The sequence below is a fragment of the Gallus gallus genome, chromosome 20 (assembly GCF_016699485.2).
Source record: "Gallus gallus isolate bGalGal1 chromosome 20, bGalGal1.mat.broiler.GRCg7b, whole genome shotgun sequence".
Lineage (NCBI taxonomy): Eukaryota > Metazoa > Chordata > Aves > Galliformes > Phasianidae > Gallus > Gallus gallus.
The window spans coordinates 13,847,336-13,873,288 of record NC_052551.1 but is presented as its reverse complement, the minus strand read 5'-3'; the positions used below and the strand labels follow the sequence as shown (position 1 = coordinate 13,873,288).

At 38.8% G+C, this 25,953-nt stretch overlaps 1 protein-coding gene across 28 annotated transcripts in view; it reads right to left on the bottom strand.

Moving 5' to 3' along the window:
- Positions 1–25,953, bottom strand: part of FAM65C (family with sequence similarity 65 member C) — a 229,984-nt gene that overhangs the window by 178,235 nt on the left and 25,796 nt on the right. For 22 of the 28 annotated variants that reach the window (XR_006931879.1, XR_006931882.1, XR_006931883.1 and 19 more), the window contains 17 exons: positions 25,321–25,449; positions 21,682–21,828; positions 18,873–18,951; positions 18,147–18,170; positions 17,958–18,011; positions 17,180–17,329; positions 16,405–16,468; positions 16,012–16,055; positions 15,206–15,331; positions 13,951–14,099; positions 7,446–7,575; positions 5,754–6,329; positions 4,413–4,552; positions 3,445–3,577; positions 2,629–2,737; positions 1,238–1,399; positions 937–1,095 (listed from right to left, as the gene is read on the bottom strand). Coding sequence is in view for 7 of the 28 variants with exons in the window: in XM_040650768.2 (XP_040506702.1) it covers positions 937–1,095; positions 1,238–1,399; positions 2,629–2,737; positions 3,445–3,577; positions 4,413–4,552; positions 5,754–6,329; positions 7,446–7,575; positions 13,951–14,099; positions 15,206–15,331; positions 16,012–16,055; positions 16,405–16,468; positions 17,180–17,329; positions 17,958–18,011; positions 18,147–18,170; positions 18,873–18,951; positions 21,682–21,828; positions 25,321–25,421 (2,347 nt within the window). In the remaining 21 variants the exon portion in view is untranslated. Of the gene's footprint in view, positions 1–936; positions 1,096–1,237; positions 1,400–2,628; positions 2,738–3,444; positions 3,578–4,412; positions 4,553–5,753; positions 6,330–7,445; positions 7,576–13,950; positions 14,100–15,205; positions 15,332–16,011; positions 16,056–16,404; positions 16,469–17,179; positions 17,330–17,957; positions 18,012–18,146; positions 18,171–18,872; positions 18,952–21,681; positions 21,829–25,320; positions 25,450–25,953 lie in introns of those variants that run through there. The other 6 variants (XR_006931886.1, XM_040650771.2, XM_040650772.2 and 3 more) reach the window with 2 other exon arrangements.

Here is a 25,953-nt window from a genome sequence, read left to right as displayed (position 1 = left end):
GTTGATATGGTTAATAAACACACTAAGTATGGCAGGAAGCAAATAAGGATGACTGCCCCTTTGACAATCCTATCTTCTTTCCCTTTCATTGTTTCATATAGTAGTGACTACTATTTCACAGTCCTAGTTCACAGCATGCAACAAAGCTGTGCTCCTTAAGAGACCCAGGTGCATTGAGAACAACATACAGTGCAAGACATCTCTGCACCTTTGGACATTACAACCACCAGAATATTCCTAAAATAAGGACAAGACAATTAAGCATAATACTTCTTATAAACAGCTCAGAAAGATCTAGCTGCATCAGTTGATGAGAAAAACATGCCTCTCTTCAGAAAGAAGAAATGAGACACTGGATTGGCAATTTGGATTTGAAGAATATTACAGATCTTTTTCACTAGTGATGCACAAGTCCTCAGTCTCCTAACAGATAAATCATTTCCACCAAAATAAGACTAAAGATGCAGCCAATATCAGGATCATTTTGAAAATAATTTTCTAACAGACAAAATTTAAAGTGCCTTCATGCTGGACTAAGTTCAGCAAAACACTGGCTGCCTCTGAGAACTCATGCGTCAGTAACCTCTGAAATGTTATTGCCACTGTCTGTGTCATTGCTGCGGATACAGTCACACAAAGCTACAGGCAGTTAGCCGGTCCTTTAATCTAGATGTAGATTGTTGCTGAACCAGTTTCTGTTAAAAGTTCAGTATATCTCAGAACCCTTTTATTTTTTGACACTTAGATGAACTTTTCTTTCACACTTCTGTTTTGCTTCTATCTGGTCAGGTGTGAGAGTCAAGCATCTCTGTCCTATTCGTGTTAAAATTGCATGGTCATAAGAGGAACAAAAACAAATCGGTAGTGCAATGCTGGGCTGCTCTCTGCTCTCAAAGTTGATCTGCGCCAGTAACCTGTGCCTACTGTTGTCATTACCTTCTTTAGCAAGTCTTCCTATATGTTTTTCCAGGCTGGTAATCTGGTGCTTCTCCAGGTAGCTATAAAATTGGAATAAAGTAACTGGTTCTGTTTGGAGACATGGAGAGGGCAGCAAGCCATCGCAGGTGACAATCTGCTCCAGCAATTTTCGCAAAACTGAAAGTAACAGAAAAGAACAAATAAAGGAAATGCTGCAGAGTTGCCAAAACAAGATGTCCTTTAAATGCGTAAGGATATTTTTCATTCTTGTGATAAAATTCAACTGAAGCGGCCTTTGGTTCAAGGAACAGAGTAGTACCTGCTTCTAATTGGCCAGGGTACTTTTCCTTCACTTTGAGTGCCAAAGTGTACTTCAGTACATGACGGAATCTTTCTGCTGAAGCAAACAAGATACTGCCAGGTTCTGCAACATCACTCCAGATTTTCAGATAGTGCTTCTTCTTCTTCGTCTTCTGGATAACTGAAAAATCATATTTTAGGAAGTTAGTGAGCTTTAGCAGATTTTGAATTTTACATGAGAAGTTAGGCACCAGATGGCATATCTAGATATGTATCTGCATAAATTGAATTTATATATTGAATATATAGATGGCTTTGTTCAAAGCAGGAGGTTTGCTGCCAGTATTTTAATGTCTGTGAGCACCCATTTCAGCAAGCTTGGATTGTGGCCTCAAACTGTCATTAGGAAACCTGAATGAGATGTCTTAGCAAAGCTCTACTACCCTTCAGATGATCATTTATTTTTCCCTATCATCGGAGTCAAGTTTGAAAAGAATCTTCTGTGTGTTTAACTGTTCTCACTTCTACCAGCTAGAGGCAGAACTTCCAAGCATTTTAGAGGTTCTTCCGTATGTGTGTTCACACAAGGAAAATACTGAACCTCCGTATATAGGCTGAAGGAGGCTTTCTTTCATCAAACACTTTATAAATGCAATATCCTGTAGTTTCTTGGTATCACTTAACCCCTATCATCTCCTTCACACAGAGAGAGGTTGAACTTCTGTTTTGCATTTAGGACTCCTGCACTTTCACTCTGTTGTGCCACAGGCTCTTCTGACCCTTGCTCTGAGGATCCCTCTATTTTTGCACCCTTCAAGTAAGATCTGTCAGCAAATGCTTCCAGCTAAAATCTTCATTTCTTTCACTGCACAAGATGAGAACAAAGATGAGAACAGAAGCCTTCAAAGTCTCCCACTGTGCCCTTATTGTTTTGTTATCTCCAGCAGTTAATGGACAGAGTAGGGCAGGATTGCTGTACACCAAACTCCTCTTTGTAACGTGTACAAAAGCAAAACAGCCTAGTAAGCTAAGTAAAATAACAAATTTAAAAGGTTTTATTAATGTTATTTTACTGGTCTTTGACTGCAAATTCCATTGTCTATAACACATCCCTGTTTCTAAGACATACCACACCATTCAGCTATTTCATAAGCCAGATTTCAATTTTTTTATTTCCTTACAAAAGGAAAACAAATCATGACCTTTGTTTTCTCCAAATAAATAAATAAATAAATAAACAAACAAATAAATCAAAACAAAAACCAGAAATTATCTGTAAGAGCTTTTTAAATTATGTGAATATCAGTAAAGAATTTAAAATGAAACTCTGACATGTCTGGCTGGGAAAGCTTAAGTTCTCCTGGTACCTCTCACATCCCTGGTACGCCCTGGCAATATGCATTTACTCACTTTCTTCAACAGACATATCCAAGACATCCCCCAGGACTTGCAACTGCTCTGACACTTCTTCCAAAATGTTCTCTTGGACAATCTGGGCTACATTTGGCAACCTCAGTTTCTGAAATGTAACATGATCATCTCAGTAGCTGAAACAAAGGCAGCATCAAGCTCAAGATGAATGAGTATTTGTTTCATAGAAGCACATATCTAAAGTCTGTGAGAAAACACCATTCTCTCCAAGGGCCTCTTCTCTCATCACACCATGGCCTCGCTTCTGAGCACAAAGCTGCAGAGCAGAACAGGATAAAGCGACATCCTATTGGAAAAGGCTGCCCAGCATTTGAAATTCATGTTTGCCTCATCCACTGACAACTGTGAAATAGATCAATACTAACAGTTACACTGTACTTTGCAGGCCATGCAAAGCAGAGGACAAAATTGTGCTTTGAGCACTGTAACCGAATTAGCTGGTGGACAAGGTCTCAAAGAGAGAGAAATACTCTTTTTTTCCCCTAAGTGCCACCAGTTTCTTCCTGATCACCTGTTATCGACACAAAATTCAACCCAAACCAGCCTCCTGCAGCCTGCTTTGGTTACCAGAAGTTCAAGGAAACCAAGAGGCTGTAAAAAGACAGCAGTTTTGGATGACATTTGCATGACATCTTCTGTGCATATGCATGTATACACTGCTGCACTGCTGGAAGTCAAATGCTACTCTCAATCTTTCTGCTTTTGAAAAAGAACCGGTTACACATTCATTTTTATCTGTGCTCAAAAATCAGCAGCTACAACAACAACCTCAGAATCCCATTGGCTATTTCTTACCTGCAAAAGAGCTTTGCACAGCTTCAGATGAGTTATTAAAAGTACATCTAAGTTGTCATCACCAGTAGTTACATCGCTTGTTTCTGTTTTCATATCACAGCTCAGGGACTGAAACATGTTGTCATTGTATGTGCTGTTGAGAAGAGGAAAGAAGGAATTAAAACATGGCCTCATATTACCAAATAAGGATGAAGACATGCACTCTCACTACAGTGCAACCCTCACTTTTGCAAGTTCAAACAAGTTGCAGAAACATAAACCAGGTGGCATTTAAGACACAAAAGCATTTTTTATTGAATTTATAACACTACTTAGAAAACATGAGGGCTATTTCTAGAACTAGAAATAAATTATATGACAGCAATATCAGATCAGCTGATCCCAGAAAATTCTATTTTGGAGAATCAATACTAGAAAAAAGCTTCCAAGAAAGTGTGTCTTGAGCTAACGGGTCATTTGAGTCAAAATTGGTTTATCAATTGGTTTACTCCCAGCTGGATGGCACTGGGACTGTAGCAAGTCTCCCAGGACCAGGTCACAGCTCTGGAACACAAGTTCCAGTGCACACAACTTGGAGAATGCAAAAAGAACATTCAAAAGAACAGGCAGAAGAGCTATGTAAGACATACATAGCTCTCTCCCTCACTAGTGCAGAACTGTTCAAGGTTATCCAGACAACTCTGCTTGTAGTACTCTTGCACATCAGGCATTCCGTCACATCCCAAGGGTATCATTCTCCAATGTTTTTCATATGTTCAGTTCAAGCTTCCTGCTATTTCAGTCTGGCATTCTGAATTATGAATCTCAGAATATTAAAAAATAAATTGTTTCCAACTTGGATGTTCATGTTATTAGCACCTCTGTACAATCTGTACTTAGCCAAACATAGTCTATCATTAAGTGTTCTGGGATAAGCTTTGCTTTCCCCTTTACCTTGCCAGCTATAACAAAATGCTGCAAATACACACCTGATACTGGCTGTTCTTATGCTTCCAAATAATGAAACTTCATCAGCACTACAGTCAGCATTTAAAAAGTTAAAACTTTCCAGCACCGTCTCCACCATTAAACTTTCCACAGATGAATGTTTGTGATTAAGTGTCCTTAGCTTTTGAAGAATGGAGGGAAAAATATTGTTATTTGAAGACATTAAATCATTTTACACGATTTCTTGACTGATCTTTCAAATTGCTCTTAATAAGAAACCAATTTCCTTTTTTTTTTTTTTTTTTTTTTTAACATATCAGGAGGGCTAGTTGTTGGTACACCACTGACCCCAAAATACAGTTGCTGATTAATTTCACAGCCTGCTTCAACATTTTAGTTTGTATTCTTTGTATTTCCACATCTCTTAAGTTTGGTACAAGAGCTGACTTTTGCTGTATCTTCTGCCATTGATGTAATGCTTCCCATTTCAGATCGAAAAGTAGCAAACTGAGGGCTCTGCTGCATGACAGCATAGCACCTGTCTTAATGTCAGCTGAGATAGAGTTGTTTTTCGAATGACTGCATTGTGCTTAGCTACCTGTCAAGTTAAATCACAATAGTATTCAAGAACTTAAACATCAGTGGAGGAGTTCATGGGGCCACTAACATTCTCCCCCTTGAAAAATCTGCTCTGGGAATATTTGATTTGTTCCTTTTTTAATTCCTGCAATTAAAGTGGTTTTATTGAAGTAGAAAGTCAGTGTAATGGTGTTAATGTAATTTATTAGTTCAGATCCCAGATGACGTCTTACAGCATCTTGTCTCCCAAGTCTGTGTACTGGTCCACTGACTAAGATGCTAAGAAATTTACAATATAACCCAACGCTTGCAGAGAGCTCTTCCCCAGGATCTTTCCCTAAATAAAAGTTTCCAGCAACATATGGTAAAAAGATTCACTTGACAGACAGATTGAACTGCCTACAAAAACTAGGTGATCATGAGAAATGTTGTGCGGCAAATAAATTAGAAACAAAACAAAATGCAGGGACTCTGACATACAGTCCAGATCCTGTTTATGTTTAACTGAGATGAGCTTCCACTTTGACTACTTGCAGTTTCTTAATTTCATTGGCCAGATTAATGACCTCTGCATAGCATTTGGCCGCTGTCCCTGAGAGATGCAGCACAGTACTACTGAGCAGTTAGCTCTGGAGACTGCCTATTCTGACTAATGCCTGACCTCTGGTGGCCAGACTTATTTTTTGGGGAACATGCCATTGATATAACCTCATGTCAAACCCACTACAGGGTCACAAATTTTTTACCTCTTAGGAATAACAGTGGAAACTACATCACCTACCACTGTTAAAACATTACCATACCTTTAATTTATCCCTCAGAGTTGAAACTTGGTATTCCAATTTCTCCAGCTGGGCTTGACCAACACCATGAAATTTTAGCAAATTTAACACTTCTTGGAGAGTCTTGTCAATTGACTTTGTACATCCATCCAGTTTTATGCCATTTGCAGCATTCAAGCTTTTCTGGCTAATGCTTTCTTGTTCTGTCAGATGGTGATTTCTGGTCTGGTTTAAATGTCTACCACCTTTTCCATGACTCAGAAAATTAGATGGGTTACTTGGAAATGTGTCCACACATGGAGTCTTCAAAATATCTAGAGTTGCATGATTTGGAAGAGGATGTTGCTCTTCTGCACAAGTCTCTTGAATAATCACCAATGGCAATGTCCTATGGTCTAGAACTGGTGCTGTAATTCTGGATTCTGTCCCTCTCTGATCTTCATTGCTGAATGAGTCTCCTTCACTTGTCTCTGCAGGACTGTGAGGTTTACTCCTCTCATGTACACCAAAATCACAGGCAGCCAAGTAACTCAATATGCTAGGAGGCTGAGCTTCACCACTTACATCCCCTTGGTTCTGTCTTTGTTGCAAAGCAGACTGCAAACAAATTTATAAGAAGTGAGCACATATACAACTGAAAAGCGTGCTATGCAGGATGAAGAACTATGTCCTGTTCTTAAAAACACACTCACTCAAACTCATCAAAAACCACTAGGCCATTCTGCACAGGAGAACCACACTGCATAGACTGGACAGAGGAAACCATCATAACAAAGTGATAAGAGCCTACTGAATGAATTAAATGAAGAACAATGGAAGAGTTGTTGGAATGGGACTACAAAGATCAAGTCCAACCGTCTGACCACTTCAGGGCTAACCAAAATTTGAAACATATTATTAAGGGCATTGTCCAAATGCTCCTTAAGCACTGACAGGAATGGGACATCAACTACCTTAATGGGAAGCCTGTAGTAACTCAAGTAATAACTACATGTTATCAGATGAAAGTTACCAGGACAGGTGTAAAACTGGATTGGAAAGAATATGTTGCAAAGCATCTTTCTTGTCACATCAGCTCAGGACAAGATGTGAACGTTGCAGTTAGAGGAAACACTCATTTTTAAGAGTCCAGCATACCCTATATGTAAGCCTTTCTAATGTTGACAGCACATTCTGCTGCCTTAGTGAGGCAATGCCAGACGTGACTTAGACCTGATATTAAGAGAATGTATATATGGTATCATCAGTATATAAGATCTATGGCAGAATTGACAGGAATATATAGTACAACCATTGCATTAACATTCTCCTGAAAGCATGGAAAGGTTTTTTCTACTCCCTTGGGCTACACCTGGCAAAAAGTAGAGTTGAGGAAGACAGTGGTTTCTTTTACACAGCAATTCTAAGACAATGTTCTGCACTAAGGCTACCGAGGCTGGTTCCTTGTGCAATTCCCACCACAGAGTATTAGAACATGTGCCCACATCCCTTCCATTCTGACTGCCAAGATAAATATTTCACAGGGATTTCATTTCTTTTACAAAATCTAAAATGAAGCTCCAAGTAATAGGAGTAAAAATAAAAATAATCCACTCTGGCTCTGGAATGTCACTTTTTCACATTTCTGAGTGTGATCTTCAATAGCCTAATCAAACCTACAAATCATAGATTCCAGGTCTATGCTTTGCATTTTGCCTTCCTTTGCATACTCACCGGGTAGTATTTCTCTCTGAAGCTGGGAGTATTTGGTGGGGTCCAGTTGTATAAAGAGCTCTTCCTGCTACCTACAGAAAACTTGGCAGTGGTTCCAGGTGACAAGAACAGGTTCTCTGCATCAAAGGGGCTGTAGCAGAAGACACAAAAACCAACCTGTCAGTAAGACCAGAAAGTACAGCTATGCTTAGCAACAGGAACAGTTGTTAGGATTGGAATTGTGACATTCAGTAAGCAGAAGGAATAAAGGGAAAGAAAGATTGATTGCCTCTCTGACCAGTACTTTTGATCACACCAGCTGAAAAAGAAATAGGCAAAAATACTGTGCATCATATACAAAAAGCAAAACACCCTTTAGATAGAGACCTGCGACATAGTCCTGCTGCAGTTTCCTACATAGACATCAGTTCTGGCAAGTGCAGCACAGAATGCTTTCTGATAGACACTGGACACCTGGTGAGACGTGCACACCATATCAGATAGAAAGGAAACACAAAGTAGTACTATAAAATAACTGCATTTAGCTGTACAATATAGAACCACCTTAAGTCTGAAACCATCCAAACACTATTGAGGACTGACTGATAACAGGAAAATGAACTTCTGCTAACAATAGCCAAAGGGCATAGTTTCACTCTTCTCCAACTTCTCATGTCACGCATGGACAGCATCCTCCAGTGCAACGCACCACTGTCTTCCTCAGCATGGAGATACCATTCCATGAGCTAGCCTAATACAGGTTAATTGGCTAAATTAACCAGTGTCACCCAGCTGGGGTTCACCAAACAGGCCAGTTCCATGGATTCATATTAACCACCATCTGTACTATCTCAATATGCAGAAAATAAATCTGGTTTCTGACAGAAAGAGCCTATTAGTCAAAGCCTGCTATGTTTACTGATGGAAGCAAATTACTTCTATCCATGTCATTTCTTAAGAAGAGATGCAGGGATCCTTTCCTCAGATTTTTCATTTTTAGCTTTTAATACAGCAATGTAGTAATGCAAAGTGACACTTAGTAGGAAAGGGACAAGAATAACAAGGTAAATCATCTTGCCCTTTTGACAGTTACTAGAACCCTCTAGCAAAACACAGATACCCTCCAAGCTCACTGTTAATGCAGAAGAGCAAGTAGAGACTGAAAAGAAGGGTGAACAAACACTGGAAACAATGAAGTCTGCTTTAAAGCATCTACTATCTCTTGCTTTTAAGCTCTGTAAGTATGATCTATCATCTTGTTCCACATTCATATAGCAAACAAAGCATCATATTGGGACAGATCTAAGAATCCGTCTCACACAGCATCTTGCCATTTTCAGAAGTGAGAACAGAAAAGCCTAGGACAGAGAGTGACTAGAATAGGCCGTCCCCTAGACACATACATAAGTTTAAGGCAAGTCAAAGCTTAGACATGTCATACAGCAGACACTACAAGCAGACTACTGCCATCAATGGTCATTAGCAGACAGTTTTACTTAGCTTGTCTAAACGCTTCCTGAAATTACACAGAATCACAGAACATCAGGGACTGGAAGGGATCTCGAAAGATCATCAAGACCAATCCCCCTGCTGGAGCAGAAACACATAGATTAGGTCATGTGTTCAGGAGGATTTTTAATGTCTCCTGAGAAGGAGACCTCTGCTCTCCAGGCAGCCTGTTCCAGAGTTCTGTTACCCCCACTGTGAAGTAGTTTTTTTCTCACATTTATGTGGAACCTCCTACCTTTCAGCTTGCACCCAATGCCCCTTTTCGTATCACTGGATGTCACTGAGAAGAGCCTGGCTCCATCCTCCTAGCACTCACCCTTTATATATCTATAAACATTAATGACGTCACCTCTCAGTCTCCTCCAAGATAAAGAGACCCAGCCTTTCCTCATAAGGGAGACTTTACGCTTGCCTTTGGTATATTTCATTAAATTTCTCCTCCCCCAACTCTCCAGCCTGTCTAGGTCCTTGCTGGATGGAGCAGAGCCTTCTCATGTGTCAACCACTCCCAGTTTTGTGTCATCAGCAACAGAAAATTGCCAACATAAACCCTCTGCACGGGTCAGAAGCACGCAGAAGTTCCATTATTTAACTTGAAATGAAGAACAAGTCCTTTGATCATCCTCTATAGCCATGTTGTTTGAAATAGAGGCCAATCATTTCCTTTTCATGCTCCCCACAGCCTACTTTATACCTAAACAGTACTATCCATCAACACCTTTTCAAGCCTGAAAAAGCTATTTAGCTCCTCCTTGAGATGAACGTGACTACATATTTCTCTGATCACTTTTGTTATCTCCATTCAATTTCTGTACTGTCAAATGCATGTTGCTCTTTGGTTATGACTAATTACAATATTGGCACTAAATACATGATGTTTAATGCCATCATTAAGGACAACATTGATGTAGTTTGTGACACTCCTTTAGCTTGCCTTAGAACAATTGTAGGACTTCAGCATTCAGGTCCAAAACACACATGCCCAGCCTGACCTTGAAGGGGTTCACAATTCATCAGAGCTCATGCTTCCTACATTGAACCTCCCATGACATCAGAAACTCTGCATCTTGATGCACTCAGAGGCGCTTCAGCCTTACCGGTGCACGGATAATAGTGAGATATACGTTATCAAAACCCCTAACCTGGGGAAGGGTGAAACACTTAGTATTTCCACTATTTTATCACCCTCCACATTTTTTTGTTAGTTGCATAAGGAGGACTGTCTCTGAATTACGTTCTTAGACAAATGTAAGTAATCAAGCAAAAGGTTAAAGAGTTGAACTCAACTCTGTCTTCATCTCCAGAAGTTTTGAATTCCTTTCTCTCACTGCCAGGACAATACCCTAGTGAGTCTCTGTCCACCCATTCTGTGCATTAAATATCTACAGGGCCAGAAAGGCAGTTGGTGGATAGATGCATCTGAATTCCACTATTAAGCCTGCTTGGATTAATGTAAGCCTGCATCCACAATAGTTTTGGTTAATGGATTAAGCTTACTTATTAACAGAACACAACATCCATTTTTTTCCCTCCATACTGAATGTATATGAAAACAACAATGCAATTTTAACAGAGTGATCATAGTTTGGTTTCTGCAGATCATCAGTTCATCGAAGCATAACAAGCACAAATGTCAAGGTTAGTACAGCTTGTTATAGGACATGCTTTGAAACACCACTTGCCTTGAAAGCACAGCAATACATGGTGGACTGCTGCCTAAAGATACCCAGGTGAGTATTTATTCACATAAGCTTTTATCCATACGAGAAAGACTGGCAGTAGGGATGTAAAAAACCACCTCCAACAAAATAAACTCATATATTTCCTTTTTTATTCTCCTTTAAAGTTTTCTTTTCCTCCTGCTCCAGGAACCCTTGTGAACCAGGCCAGCATATATTTAAAGCAGACTGAAATGAGAGGAGTTATTCTGGCTGCCTGGAACCCTTAGATTCCAGCACAGGGCACTAACTGAAGTTTCGAGAAGAGAATACAGACTTCCTTTTTGTCATTCATGAGTGAGAATTCAGACTGCTGTTTAGGTTGCTGGAAAAAAGTCCAAAAAAACAATGTATTCTGCCAAACTAGCCAGCAAAGCAATTCTGTAATAGGCCCAAGCTCATTCATGCTCCTCATGACATGATATACAAAAGAGTTGAAGGAACCTTTTATTAGGGGTCATAAGAATACCAGTCTATGTTAAAGAAAATACACATTAAGAAGTAAAAGAGTGACGTACATTTCAATTTTTTGCAAAGCAGGTCCATACTGAAAGCTTGCTTTTCAGGGATGTTTGGGCATAGCAGGTAGATTTGTTTAGTTATTCTCACACAAAAGAAACAGCCATTACTTTGAGTGCTCTCTTAAAATAGAAATACCCTCAATTACCATCATCCAACTTCTTTTCTGTAAAGACATTCATCAAACAGGCTGTCAAAGTGGAGAAGCCTGCCAGTTCTGTGCAGAAGCACTCTGGAGAATCTACTTGGTAGAGTACCAAGGCATTTCACAAGACTTAAACACAGCAGAGATGCACAATTGGAATATTCTCATAGACTGAGAAATTTCCAAGTGGGGATTAACACCCAAAGAAAGTGCATCACCACTAGCCCTGCTCCCAGCTCAGATGTTGCCAACTCTAGAAAGCTGGGTGACTGCTTCCAAATGCCATAGTAGCGCTCATCTTTGCTGGTCCAAAGTTACAGTGTAAGCTGTGAGGTACTGCCAAAATTGAATAACTACATAATGTTAGTTACCCATATTTAGAAAGTCAGAAATACTATTTGCTTTGGAGACTTAAGCTATTATATGATTGACCATGCTACATCCCAGAATAGGAAGGTGTTTTCCTCATACAGTCCTTTTGGAAGAACAACTTACATGCATACTTATGCAAGTTACGGACAGTAAGGAAAGGCAAGTAAATTCAGCAAATTTTAATTGAATCTATCTGTTAGAGTGACATTCATGTGGGTAAAAAGATAGATATTGCAGTGATCTCTTCCAAACTCTACCTGAAGTGTGCCATCATTCAGTACAGCACTTACAGAACTAGGTATAAAATCTGGTTCTACGCTAATAAAGAACATAGCCTTTACTCCACAAAGACAACTCCTTAAGACTGAAGACTTGAAGTCATAGGGAAAGACTTCTCTTGTAAGAAAAGTACCTCTGCAAACAGTGTTCTACTTGTAGTCAGTTCTGTCCTGAAATTTTCTAGAGGTCTTTTGATGACTTTTATATCCAAATTAAAGGAGTATTTGTGTGTGTTTGTTGACTGGGTGGGAAGAAACAAGAAAGGCATCAGAAGGGCACCCCTTTGCTGGGGGCTTGTAGAAGCCCATAAAGTCCCCATGACTTCTTTTCTCCCTTCTTCACCAGTTCTAATATATGCAAATGTTAAAAAAAACCCAACCAACTGCCCTTCAAGACATTGTATCACACCCTTCCTAACCTAAACATTGATTGTTTTCTGCTTTTCCTGGAAAGAGTCTAGATCCACAAGTCATCACAAGTCAGCCTTTTCAGAAGGTCCGTATTATGAGATGTGTCCGAAGTCTTCTTTGACATGTTGGGCTGGGAAGAACTGAGAACCAGATACAGCCAGATACAAAAGTGCAAGTGAGGGTAGCCCTTTAATTGAGCACTTCACTAAAATAGCTAGACTTAATCCCTGAATGGTATCAACAGAAACAGGTTAATAAGCTTTGATTTGTTGCAGCAAGTCTGTCAGTACGTATTGACAGTCCCAAACATTTAGTGTTTGTCAGTTTCCCAAGAATCTGACATTCTTTTCCCAGTAGCAATCATCTAATCTGCTGTAAGCTTAGTGTTACATAACTATTTTCCACTTAAGGAAGATAGGAAAAAACCCACTTACAGGCAACTTTACACCAGAGTATTCACACATACAGAACTCTCACAAACCCAAGAAAAAAAGTCAGTAGTTAACTAACTGTAAGATTTTTCTCACTCCTTCAGAGATTCTCAGGAAAGCAGGTCATTTTAATATTAAAAGAAAAATCTTATTAAGTGCAAGGTGTTATCACACAATATGAAGACATCACAGTCACAAATTAAAATATGCCAGATACTGCTGCTGGGAAAGGACTAGATTAGGTTCATCATACATCCACTCAGTCATAGACAAATTGAGTAAGAACAGAACATACAGCCTGGCAAGACCGCAGTGGTACACTCAAATAAGATAACACACAGCAAAAGTAACAGTACTACCTTGAAGATCTATAGTGGTGCAATTAGAGTGGGGAATAATTTTCAGTGCAGCATCCACAAAAGCAAGAATTTGCTTTTAATAACATTAGCAATCCAGTACAAAAAAAAGTGCAAATTTAAAGTATAAAAGAGTTTAACAAGTCACAAGCACAATGAAAATAGCCAACTGTTTTAAATGTGTCTCTGTAACCAAGTTTCCCTGCAGTGCAGAAACAAGCTTTACATCACCAACTGTGATAATAGTGCAAATATGAAAGTGTCAGGTCTTCAGGAAGGTTCATTTTGTAATGATTCTTGGCCTGGTATTAGTGACTGTCCTAAATTTCAACTGGATTTTTTTTTTAATTGTGCCTAGAAGCTTCTATTTTCAGTTTCTTTTCATCATATTTAAGATTACTGTTCATGTTTTACAGATGTACAAACATTGCTTGTAGCTAGAGTTGGACACTCACTCAAAGAAGTACTAAAACTAGGTAAAAGCCTACAAATCAGCTCTCGTGGCTAGCTATGGATGTGATAACATTAATTCAAAGAAATGAAGGGTCACAGAAATAGGTTCTTCCCTTTCCCTCCACCTCTCCAGGGACTGGTCCCACAGAGTCAGAGATCAGGCCTATTAACTGTGGTTGCTGTGAGGAAGCACAAGGCTTCTATCTATCCCGCACCTGCTCTCCAAATAGAAAGGAAACTATGATGTTGAATGCTGCTCAATGACATACTTCAAAGCCTTTTGTTTATTTTATATTTTTTGACTCCAGCTTTTTTAATTATAAGCTGTACTTACTTCCAGAGGACTTCCAGCTGTAGCTTGATAGTGCCCAGTTCAGTTATATCCACAATGATTGCTTGAGGCTTGGTAGTAAAGAAGTTTATGCTGTCACATGTCACAACACCAACTAGAACCGTGGCCAGTCCTCGCAGTTCTGTCACCTGCTAGGACAAACAAATATATCCATTTTCAACTCAAAAGAGAATCCTAAGAGTCACATGCATGGAAAGGAAAACATCCCTGCCTCAGATCTGCTAGGACACCCAAAACAAACTTAAAGCCCAGATCTCTGATCCTAAACTGCTGTGAGCCAATACTCCCACAAAGAATATGCCATGGATTGTTAACAAAAAAAAGAGAGGTTCGAGAGTGGAGGAAGACACAGAGCTGTACAGTACTTCTAACAACAGAGAGGACAGTGTGAAAAATATTAGTCACACTTTCATAAGCGAATAAAAAGTGTAAAGCTTTGTATTAGCTCTTTAAAACAAAGTACAAAACAAAGTACTCTTTAAAAACAGAAAAACTTGTATTGCTATACAACTTCTATGAGAAAACAGCCTCTCAATTACCCTCTCACCCAATCTACATCACGTAGTGGCACCAAGAGGGGTGTTGTACGGATACCTCTAATGGTTGTCTTGGGAAGATGACAAAAAGTCTATCTTAGGAAACCAAGTTCTCGATGCCAGTTAGGAGGGAAATACTGCAATAGCTCTTTTAAAATAACTACCAGAACTGGAAACCATGCACTGGCACAGTTTCCTAGCAGGACAGGATCCAGCAGAGACTTTAATCTCAGCTCCTTTTGGGTTGACAGGAGTCATGCTGCATAGTCCAGCCTACGAAAGATTCCAGATTATATTGGAAATGCTCTTTAAGGATTAACTCCACCTGCTAGGTACATGCCAGAATCAATGCCAGGGGCAGCTGCACAAGCGTATATGAAGACCACAAGCTTCCCCCAAGAAATACCCAAAAAAACATAACCTATATATCACAGAGCACTACCACTAGTCCCTTATTATTAAGGCTATGACCTTTTTAGATGTGCTTTTTATCTTTTATATCCTATATCTTTATCATCAAAAGAAAAACAGACAGAATCCTTTTCAATATAGAGAAAAATTGATTAACTACCATTTTTACATGTCCAGGAAAAGAAAATTACTTAAGTGCTTTGACAAATGCATGGTGGGGTAACAGGTAAATCAGTATGGCAGAAGACCTGTTAACACACTGGTTCCAACCCAACCATTATACACCATACCTTGATTTCAAACTGCTCATGGAGATTGGGTATAAAGATCTTTTCTTCTTCATCCCACGTTTGGCTGTCATCAGTCTCAATCTTGCCTTTCAACTTCCATTTTTGGCGTCCCAGTCGCACAAAAACCTGGAAATCACAAGGAGAAAAGGATGTTAGGTCAGCATATCCCAGAACATTCTCTTTGGACCATAAGCCTCAACTCTGCCTCAAAACTGCAGAGGCAAAGCTGTTCCTTTGATCACCATGTATTTAGGAACTTGGATAAAAGTAGAAGACTAGAGGCAAAGGTTCAGGTTGTGAGTTTTAACATCTTCAATCAATGCCTAATTATACGCCTCATCCATTTCAGAAGACCTTCAAAACTGCTGCATATGCAGTGCAGAGGTACTGAAATACGTAGCACACTGGAATTGATTTAGAAGCATTGGAAGTAGCAGAGAAACTCTGTGAAACACTAAGTTGCATTGAAATTATACCATGGGCAGTCTTCCAAGAAACAGGCAGCAACTGTTACTTAATTCTAAGGCAACCTTGAAGATAAAGACCTACCAGGCTGGTTTTAATAGACAATCACTGCCATCTTTCAAATCCTCTCATAACACTTAACTCACATCCTTCTCTACTCAGTCTCAAGCCAGAGTAATCACTGAATATGCCAGAGCCCTGCCCTCACTAAGACAGTGCACAGTTTTATCATAGCCTGTTTCCCACTTGCCTTCTACACATTGCACCCCTGCTCTCCAATTTCTCTGCTGCAAACTCACAGCAATAAAATAAAGGACAAAATGAATCATTATATACTGCACCTCATACTGGTCACCTGGGCAGAGACGTGCAAATCCCACCAAGCCTGAAAAGAGAAGATAAGCTTCTAATATTTGAAGAGTTTTACAGTGTCCCAACAAAGCCTCAGTGACCCAGTCAATATCTCTTTGTGCTTAGCCTTATGCAGAAGCTATCCCACTGGGCCAAAACTCCTTGTCAGCTTTTGTACTCAAATAAATACAAAATAACATTCTACATCTGTTTTACAGCACTGAAGCAAACAGAGGTTTGCCAAAAATTCTGGTCAGGGTCAGATGTAGAAAACCACTGGAAGCAACTCGCATTAATTTTGGGTTTCCTAGGTAGAAACCTGATTCGTTTAGAGTCTATTTATTGAACTAATGAGTCTTGAAAGAAATGTGACAAGAACATACCTTTCATCTTCAAGTGAAACTCTCCTAAATGGACCTCTAACGCCCCTTCTATGAAGCACATGTCCTAAAAGAAAGATTGAATAGTCAACTAGGACTGAAAAGCAGAGTGAATAGAGTAGCTCCCTGTCCATACATGTCATGTTGTTATGCTATCTTTGAATGACTCTGCCTTATATTATTTATTTTATATAACAGACTAACACTTGCACTAGTAGAGGTCAATGGAGAGACCATTCATACCACTGTTAAGATAGAAAATTGTGATGCCTCTCCACAAAACAGTGGAACACTTTTATCAATTCATCTTCACTCACTTTCCACTGCTTGTTCTAGAAAAATAGCATAACTTACACATTTTGAATCCAATACTTATCACATTACTTCCAACAGAAGTCACAATGGGCACCAGCATTACAGCAGAAATGCAATGAATTTTTCATTTGTCTTCATAGAATCATAGAATTGCTCAGGTTGGAAAAGACCTTAAAGATCATCAAGTCCAACTGCAACCTAACCATATTACCTTAAGTCTAACCAACCCTCCACCTCATGAGAACTTGAAGCCAAATTGAGTAGTGGACAAAAACAGGGAGGAAACCAGAGCTTTGCCTAAAAGGCATTTATCTCATGAGTTTCAGTTCATGTTACGTACTGTATTTTAGTCACATATTAAGTTTCTAAATCCCCTTTACTGGAAAAGCCATCAACAACTCCTGCTGCCTTTTTTTGCTAAGCAGCAGTCAGGTCTTCGCTACATATTACCAGTATTTCCTACCTCTGTACACTCCTGAAAGTTCTTATAGAGCTCCACTAGGCTCTCCCTGGAGGCTTTGGTGGAAGGAGACAAGGAAAAGGCATGTTTCATATTAGCGGCCCCATCTCGTAGTCTGCACTGGATACAATAAGCTTCATAGAGTTCTTCTACCTTTAAGATTTGTGGATATTGTCAGTTTTTAATGGAGCAGGGGGGAAACAAAAAGACCCACAAACAAAACCCATTCTGTTAGTATTGCAACATGCTACAACTCATGCATTTTACAGATTGGTAGAAAGGTAACTGTAGATGTTCCTGAAAACAAAGAGAATGGGATATTGTAGAGTAAATTATTTCTCAATTATTAGGCTAGAAGACAGGGAGTGACACTTTGTTAAGGGCAAAATTACTCACAAAACAGGAAGTTTATTCTCTTAAAACAGATTAACACACCTACACCTTTAGCTAGGCCTAAGGAGAGATTTAATTCCTTTAGAAGCAGACATGCACATTTCAGAGGTGATGGGGGATAACATGTAAATGTCCTAAAAGCAAACTTAAGTACTTTCTGAAAAAACTGGCAGAGTATGCAAAGTGGTTTCACAGGCAAACATTCAGCCTGCATAGAAACATTCAAGAAAATAAATAAAAATACTCTTCTTCCATAACAGAGTGGTTATAGCTTTCAGAAAGTATATAGTATCATTTGTCTTCAGAAAAACTATAATCAAACTATTTTCTATTCAGAGAGTTTGCTTATATAGAAATGTCTCACGCATACAAGACAAAATTCCCTTACTTTGCTTATGTGGAACTCCAGTTTTCTAATGTATCTCTCCACAGAGCGAATTTGCTTTTGAAGTAGGTAGGTAGGTAGAGAGAGAGAGAACGAACTTGATTAGTTTTTTCAGTATTTCCTAAACAAGTCTTTAAGTAACACAGTAATCATCACTACTTTTTCCATATTCGCAATACTCACAATTCTTACCTTATCAAGGTCATAGTAGAAGGCCTGAAAGACAAATAGCACAAATTGAACAGGAGATCACATATTTGTATTACAGTAACATTTTTATATTTATGATAGAACTCATCATGCATTTAATCTAGATGCACTAAATTAATATGTATTGTTTACTACAAAGTGACAGCCCAAAAACTTTAGAAGTAGTCTTGTTTTCTGTGTGTGGTTGGTTTGCTTCCCCATCTCCCCCACAGATGCTTGAATTGAGACAGCAGCCCTCTCACCTTTAGATGTAACAATTACTTGGACATTGGTCATGGTGCATAAGACTTTATTTTTTTTGCCTATCACTTCCCGAATGAAAGAAATACTGATGAGCAAGTTATCTTTTCATTAGCACTGTTGCCAAGGGTACTTTTAGGGAGTTGTGAACAGAGCAGAATCTATATTGCTAAGATACATTCAACAGCTATTACAAACGATGCCTGGTCTTTCTACTTCACACTTGAGGAAACATAACCCCAGTAAGAAAAGGAGCGTGATCTAAACAACTAAGGTGGATGCTGAAAGAGGGAAACTTCAAGTTTACATCGAAACATAATTTACTTCATAAATTCTAGATTGTGATGATTTGCTGGATCTCATTTCAGTGCTTTAACTAGAAAACCCCTGAGAGTTACAGATGTGAGAGATATTATCTGTTTTTGTGTCAGCCTTTTAAAATTCATTTAGGTATTAAGAGAAACGTACCAATCTGGAGTTCCTTTTTGTATCTTTGTGTCGATCAGAGAGATAATCCAATTCAGTCTGATGTGCTTCCAGGTACTCACTGGAGAGGAAGAAAACCAGAACAGTTACATTCTTCTGGTACATTCATTAAGATACCTTCTCAAAGATTTTTTCAGCAGAATGTTAAAAAGCAAATTCCTTCTCTAGAAATTTATTTTCTTTTCTAGAGGGATGAATGGCCTTACAGATGGACATGGATCAACAGATGATGAAGGGCAGTTTCCATTGGTAAGTATTTGTTCTCAATGCCAAGTTACTTCTAGAGGATCAGGAGACAGATATAAAGGAGCACCTGTAAAAGAGGAACCTAGGCCCACTAAAATCTCAGAATACTTTGTTTTTGAGGTAGAAAAATCAGTTCATTCATTCAGCAAGTCTTTTCTTACAGTTAGAGAAGAGCAAGTCTTCACTGATCAACTCCATCTTAAAAAAAAAAAGCCTTCAGCATTAACCACTTGCACTACAGAATGAAACTTACAGAAATACTCTGTATGTAAGGTAGGGGAGACATCATCCACTGTTTTAGTATGCAGAACTGAATACCACCTTTTAGAATGCTAGACAGCTCCTTAATGCAACTGTCACTTTTTCCAGAGCAGGAACTATTTTGCAAAGCGTGAAGAACTTGATGCCAGTTGGCTTCTTTACAGCTGCATGCATGCAAAGGCTGGCCCTTAAGAATTCTTATAAGGCCTTTAACTATTTCTGCTGAGAATATCTCCTTCCAACTTTGCTTTTAATGCAGGTAAGATTTTCCTCTCCTATTTAAAAGGGAATTATAGCCACTTGGTATATACTACGTAAAACTCCGTCAAAGAGCAGTTAAAATAATTTCACAATAGTCAACTACACTTCAAGTTTGCTTTGATGCATTTAATTCTCTTACTGTTACAATATCAGATCACCCAAGATACTCAATGGCTGAGCATTCAGCTGCTTGTTTTTCACACTTGCCCATTAATAGCTCACTGTAGGAGCATCCAGGGCTGCTGGCAGGAAAGTTTGCTTTCCTTTTAGGAGAGCGTTGTCACTTTTAGGTTATAGCATATTAATGCTGCCAGCTTGATGGAATGGTACCCAGATGGTTAACAGAAGAGTTATTTGCTAAGACTATATAGAAAAAAAACACATAAAACATTCTGTACTAAAAATTCAAGTTACTCCAGCACCAAGCAGTCTTAGTCTGTATCTACTTAAAATTTGGACTTCATAGTGCCATTTGATACAGTTGTCTGTAGGTTACTTTAGTCAATTAGTTAGCTACTCAGTTTTGGCAGGAGTCTGATCACACGGCACTCCCTGCAGAACTGGGAACAAACTCTGATCCACTTTATAGTTTCTCCTCCCTAAACTGTGATAAATTATAAACTCTGCAAAAACATTTAATTCCATTATTTGTTTTAAGTCTAAATTCTAATAAGACATCTACTGATTCTTTTATTTATTTTAGGACCATTTCTTTATTGGGAAAAAAAGAAAGTGACACTTGTGAGTACATAAGTTACTAGAGTGCTTTTCATGCTCTTAAGAAAACTATGATCAGAATTAACACAGTAGAAAAATTCTGAGGAAAACAGAAAAATACAGGAACAAACTTCATGGGATGCCAGCAGGAAAAAGTTACAAGTTTTGCAATCCAAGGGATGCTATTTTATTTTCTAACAGCAGCCTTAGAGCATAAATGAAGTTCTTACAACATTAGACCAGGTTCACTGACATAAACTCTAATGATTTAAGATGTATATTTTCATATAGTAAGGTCTGAGGATGCAATTTAAAGTTTTAGTCACTGATGGAGTCAAAGAAGAAGACAAATGGCATTTTATCACTACATCTTATAACAGTCTGTAATACCAAGAATGCAAGCTCACACCTATTTTATTTGCCATTTAAGCACTGAGTAACATCAACATTTCAGTGATGACACTGACAGCTTCCTCAAAGCCAGAACACCCCAAATTCACACTGCCAGCCCTCTCTTTGATTTCTGCCATGCCTGTTGCACATACCCACGTCTGCCAGGCAGAGATAACAGACAAATTGGACCTTTCATCCCTTTTAGTCAAGTTCATACTAATGCAACATTGTCCGTGCAGTCAATTATGATCAAAACTCTGAAACAGTACTAGGTTTAAAGCAATAAAATTGAAGTAAGGAGCTTAATCTTGTTAGTACTGCCATTGGAAGATGGGGTTATACTACAGATTTGTTTCATCACCTCAAGTCAACTAAGTTTTTCAGATGGATCTGCTTAGACCTTTCCCTTACAACAGCTCTATAATATCCTATGTGTCGTGTTATTAGTATAGAGATAACAGAAACAGTTTGTGAATAGCTCCTCCTCTAGAAGCTTTCTTCAAATCACCTCCAAAATCCAGCTGTCCTATCGCTCTTGAATTATCTGCTTTATCCTCAGGCTTTCTGCTTCCCACTCTGTATCCTCTGAAAGTCTCCCTTTCTTGAGATATCTCAGTTGCTCCACAAATAATAGGCAATTTCCCAACAGAGTTTTACTTGTCACTGATTTTTTTTTAAAGAAGCTTAACAAACAAGGAACAAACAAAAACATCAGAGGACCCAGAACATTTTGTTTGCGAGCAGATTGGCTGAGCACAAATGAAACTGTTGTCTTCCAAAATTTCAAACCAGTGCCTAGAGAAGTTACTATGTAAATTTAGGTATGACAGATGGAGACAGAGAACAATGTGATATACAGAGTTAAGCAGCAAGACTAGGTATGACAAGTTACAGTATTTAAAAGAGTCCTTACTTAAGTCCTTTCTTCAAAGCTTCAAAAATTTTCTTCACCTGCAGTGGTTTTGGATCCCAGATGACTGCCCCTTTCTGCAATGAAGAATAAGCCTTGGGGGATTTCAGTGACATTCTTGATCTCACTGAGCTTCTGCCAAGAGACTTTCTGTAGGAAAAGAAAGGAAATAAGGAAAAGATGAAAAATGCAGCACCTAGAAGAAGAGAGATATCTAACCTACAGTGTTTCCAGGCTGCAAGTTATATGCCCCCTCCCATGTAGCTTTGCTGAAAACAGTAAAGCTCTTGATACGGTGAGAACACTTTCACAGATAATATTAGAAAATTAAGGCACAACCTTAAATATCTAATGCAGAAAAGACACAAGTTCTTTTGTGGCTCCAACAGATCTAAGAAATGGCTCTTTCTACAGTCTAGAAGCAGACTTAAGGAAGAGCCTTCAGGCAAATGAATGGTAAACAGTCATATTGTTAGCATTTGTCTTAAGACTTGCTTAGCACTAGCTAAGTCTCTGATTCCACACACACATTCACACTAGCTATTGAGCCAACTACAGAGACAGTCATGTAAGTCATGCTGCAGGACAGGATCACTCTCATTCTCTCTCATCTGCAATCCAGTAAAGTAAGGCAACAAACCTTTGATAACAACTGCAAACCAGAAGTAGAAGTAGATTTCAGGAGACTTCTGCTCTCCAGCTACCAGTAAACTCTAGAGAAATACTAAACAATTTATATTTCTAAGCACTTGGGCACAAGTACACAGCGCACAACAAACACACATGATTAGCCTGAAAACATTAGCAAGAGGCTAGATAAGCTATTATCTTTTGGAGTGACAAAACTAACATAAAAAAGCCTTTAGATTTCTTTGCCAACCTTCATCGACCACTTAAAGGATCATTTAGAGCGTCAGCACATTATAGGAAAGCCTACTACCAAGCTCAGGTTACATACGAGATACAATTATCAAGGTGATCTTTCTAGTATTTAACACTGCACTTACTTTTAAAAGCAACTGCAAAAACAAAATTAAATAATGTCTCTAACAGAAGTCCTATACATAGGTTTTCACTAACCTGAGGAATTACAACACTCTAGCCATTAGTTATATATCTGTCGTATTTGAAGCAGAAAATGAACTCTTTGCAACGGTTCTTTCAGACTGTCAGGTTACTGCCTGGCTTAACTCTATCTATATAATCTTTTAAGTCCCAATTATTTTTATCTAGCTTTGTTAATACTCCCCATAAGCCAGGATTCTAAAATAACATTGTCTTAAAGAAGGTTCCTATTCCATGAAGCTGAACCAACTGGCTACACTCAGAGAAGCTTTCCACCTTCTCTATTATCCCTATCCTAAATTCAGCTCACCTGGGGAAATGGTGAACTCAAATAGACTTAATAATTATCCACTGATTGCCTTAAGGTGTAGGCATGTGACTCAGTGCCTAACAAGATTATCAAGCTGGGTGATGGAATTATACAGCAGACCTGAGAGTTGTCCCCAGTCCTATTCTACAAACATTCCAGTAACTACCTTAATTATCCTAGTGCTCAGCTTCTGCTTCTTTTCTTTTAACATCTAATCTGCTGCCAAACATCACTAGATAGTTAGTTTCTTCACCCCAATGATTATCTTAGGTGACTTTTTTTTTTTTTTTTTTTAAACGATGACTTAGAGTAAAGCATTAATCGACCAAATTATTTGGAGCTCAGGTTACCTATACCAAGGAACATAAATGCTAAATCAAAATCCACAATAGCATTGATAGCATTGTGGGTTTTTTCCCCTCTAAAATAACAAATCTTTGAGTATTTCTCTCAAATAAGTATATCTTTGAGTGTTGAAAGTGAGAGACTTTCAACAGGAATAACACTGGAAGTAACAGTCCAGCCAATAACAACAGTTAAAACTGTCTCCTGGAATCTCCAATTAAAATTCCTTCATGCAAAGAAGAAAATAGCATCCGTGTTCATATTTTAGATGAGTATTCTAAATGGCAAGATACCATACAGAACATAATTCTATCTTTTGAAATTAAAAGCCCAAATTATTCTTGTGTTTGTTTGTTTGGGGATGAAAGGCTTTGGTGTTTACCTTCAGAGTTTCAGGCTGCAAAGCCTGAATTTAAGAAACCACCTCCCTTCAGTTTCAAGGATTGCATGTAAGCAATAAATAGGGATGGACTGTGATTTAAAACTCACACTTTTCCCCAGTATCTTCTACTGAGTGGCATAGCCAATACATGCTCAGTGCACTGATGTTTAGAATCCCATTTTGATACATTGAATAGAAACACTGAATAGCTAGGTTGGGATTTTAAGGACAGTACTTAAAGGTGGCTGTTATGTCACCGCTTTCCCTTATGAACTTAGTAATGTAAGTATCAGATTTCCTATTTTATAGATAACAATAATAACACTTCCTGTGGAGACCACTGTGAAGAAAAATTAAATAGTGTGTCTGATTGAGAGCTTCAGAAAGTTGCTAAACAAATACAAAAGTACATTTAGCATCTGCTTAAGAATCCATGTGGACCTGATTTGTGTGTCATCCTTTGAATAAACCTTGCATAGGGCCCCTGCAGTCTCCTGCTGTGTTTTGCTACACTGCCTGAGAGAGAACTGTTAGGAGAGGGTGATTTTAAAACTTACTCACCACGCTGGAGAAGGCTCATGGGTATTTGCCAGGTTATGATTGAGTAGCTAGTACAAAGATCACTCTTAATGTCATGATTCCTGAACAAAACTGTCTGACTGAACATTTAAATAACAAAAAGGAATACAACAAAAAAAGCGTAGAAAAATGCATAGGCATTTGGCTAGAAAACCACTGCAGCTAGAAATAACAGATTAATCTTAAGGGATAAAGAAATTTTTCTGTTTTGAGCATTCTTAGACTTTCTTTATTGGAGAAACAGCTGTACCCCTTTCCTGGTAGATCCCTTCCCTGCTACAACTCCCACGGTGTGCTTGAGCTCAAGTCTGTTCATGTAATTTATTACCAGTGTCTTCTTCAAGATCATTGGTGTAATTTTAGATGCCTAATTCTTGCTGGGTGTAGTACTATTTTCCAGCTTCCCCCGCAAATTGATTTACTCCAATATAAAGACTTCTTGATCATATCACAGTCATGTTGGAATGTCATTTCCACTCATACCTTGTACTTTACTATGATATGTTTAAAAGTTAATGCAGTCCTTTGGTTCTTTGAAAATACATTTTACTAAACAAGTTCAGAATTCTAGTGATACACACTTGGATTTTTTTTAGTACAATACTTTTAGAGGCGTACTTTCCAATAACTCTCTATGATATCTAGAAATAATTTACTTTGTTATTACTCTAGCAGGCACTGGTAGCCAGAGATGATACTACTTTGCATTTGTATATCACATCTTCAAAAAGCACTCCATAGGCTATACAGGGATCACTAAACGCAGAAGAACAAGAACACTTCTAGAGGAAAAGCTGGACAGTCATCTGCATAAAGCAATGCTACACAACAACATATGATAAGCGAAAAGGGAAAAACAGTGGTGGCTGGTTTAGCAATTACTGTGCTGGACTGAAAACCGTAAGATTGGATAGCGACCTTAGCTATACTATTGAGACTTTTGTTTGTTTGCTTTACTTACGCTAACTTTCTGCTTTGTACAGTGCTGAATCCAGTGAAGGAACAACTCCTACTGATACCACCTCCATCACCAGAAGAGACGAATGTGAGTTTGACTGACATGACCGCCAATCAGTAAGTCTGCTGGATTCTGAAATGAACAGAAAAATAAATAAGTTGAAACCTTGGCAGTTCAGGCTTAGACTGCGCTGTTGCAAGTGCTGAGCTGCAATAAAGTGGAAAGCCAGAAAAAAGGCAGATTAAATAGAAAAAAAACACTTGTCTGCTATACACGTTTCCTCTGTTGCCATGCACAGAATCACGGAGTCACCACGGTTAGAAAAGACCTCCAAGATCATTAGTCCCACTGCACACCTAGCACCAATACTTCCTCACCAAACCACGTCCCTTAGTGCAACATCAAAACGTTTCTTGAACACCTCCAGGGATGGTGACTCAACTACCTCCCCCTAGGCAGCCTGCTCCAGCACCTGACCACTTTCAGAGAAGAAATTTTTCCTTATATCTCCCCTGGCACAACTTGAGGCCATTCCCTCTAGTCCTATTGCTAGTCATGCAGGAGAAGAGGCCAAACCCCACCTCACCACAACCTCCTTTCATGGAGTTGCGGTGAGTAATAACGTCTCCCCTGAGC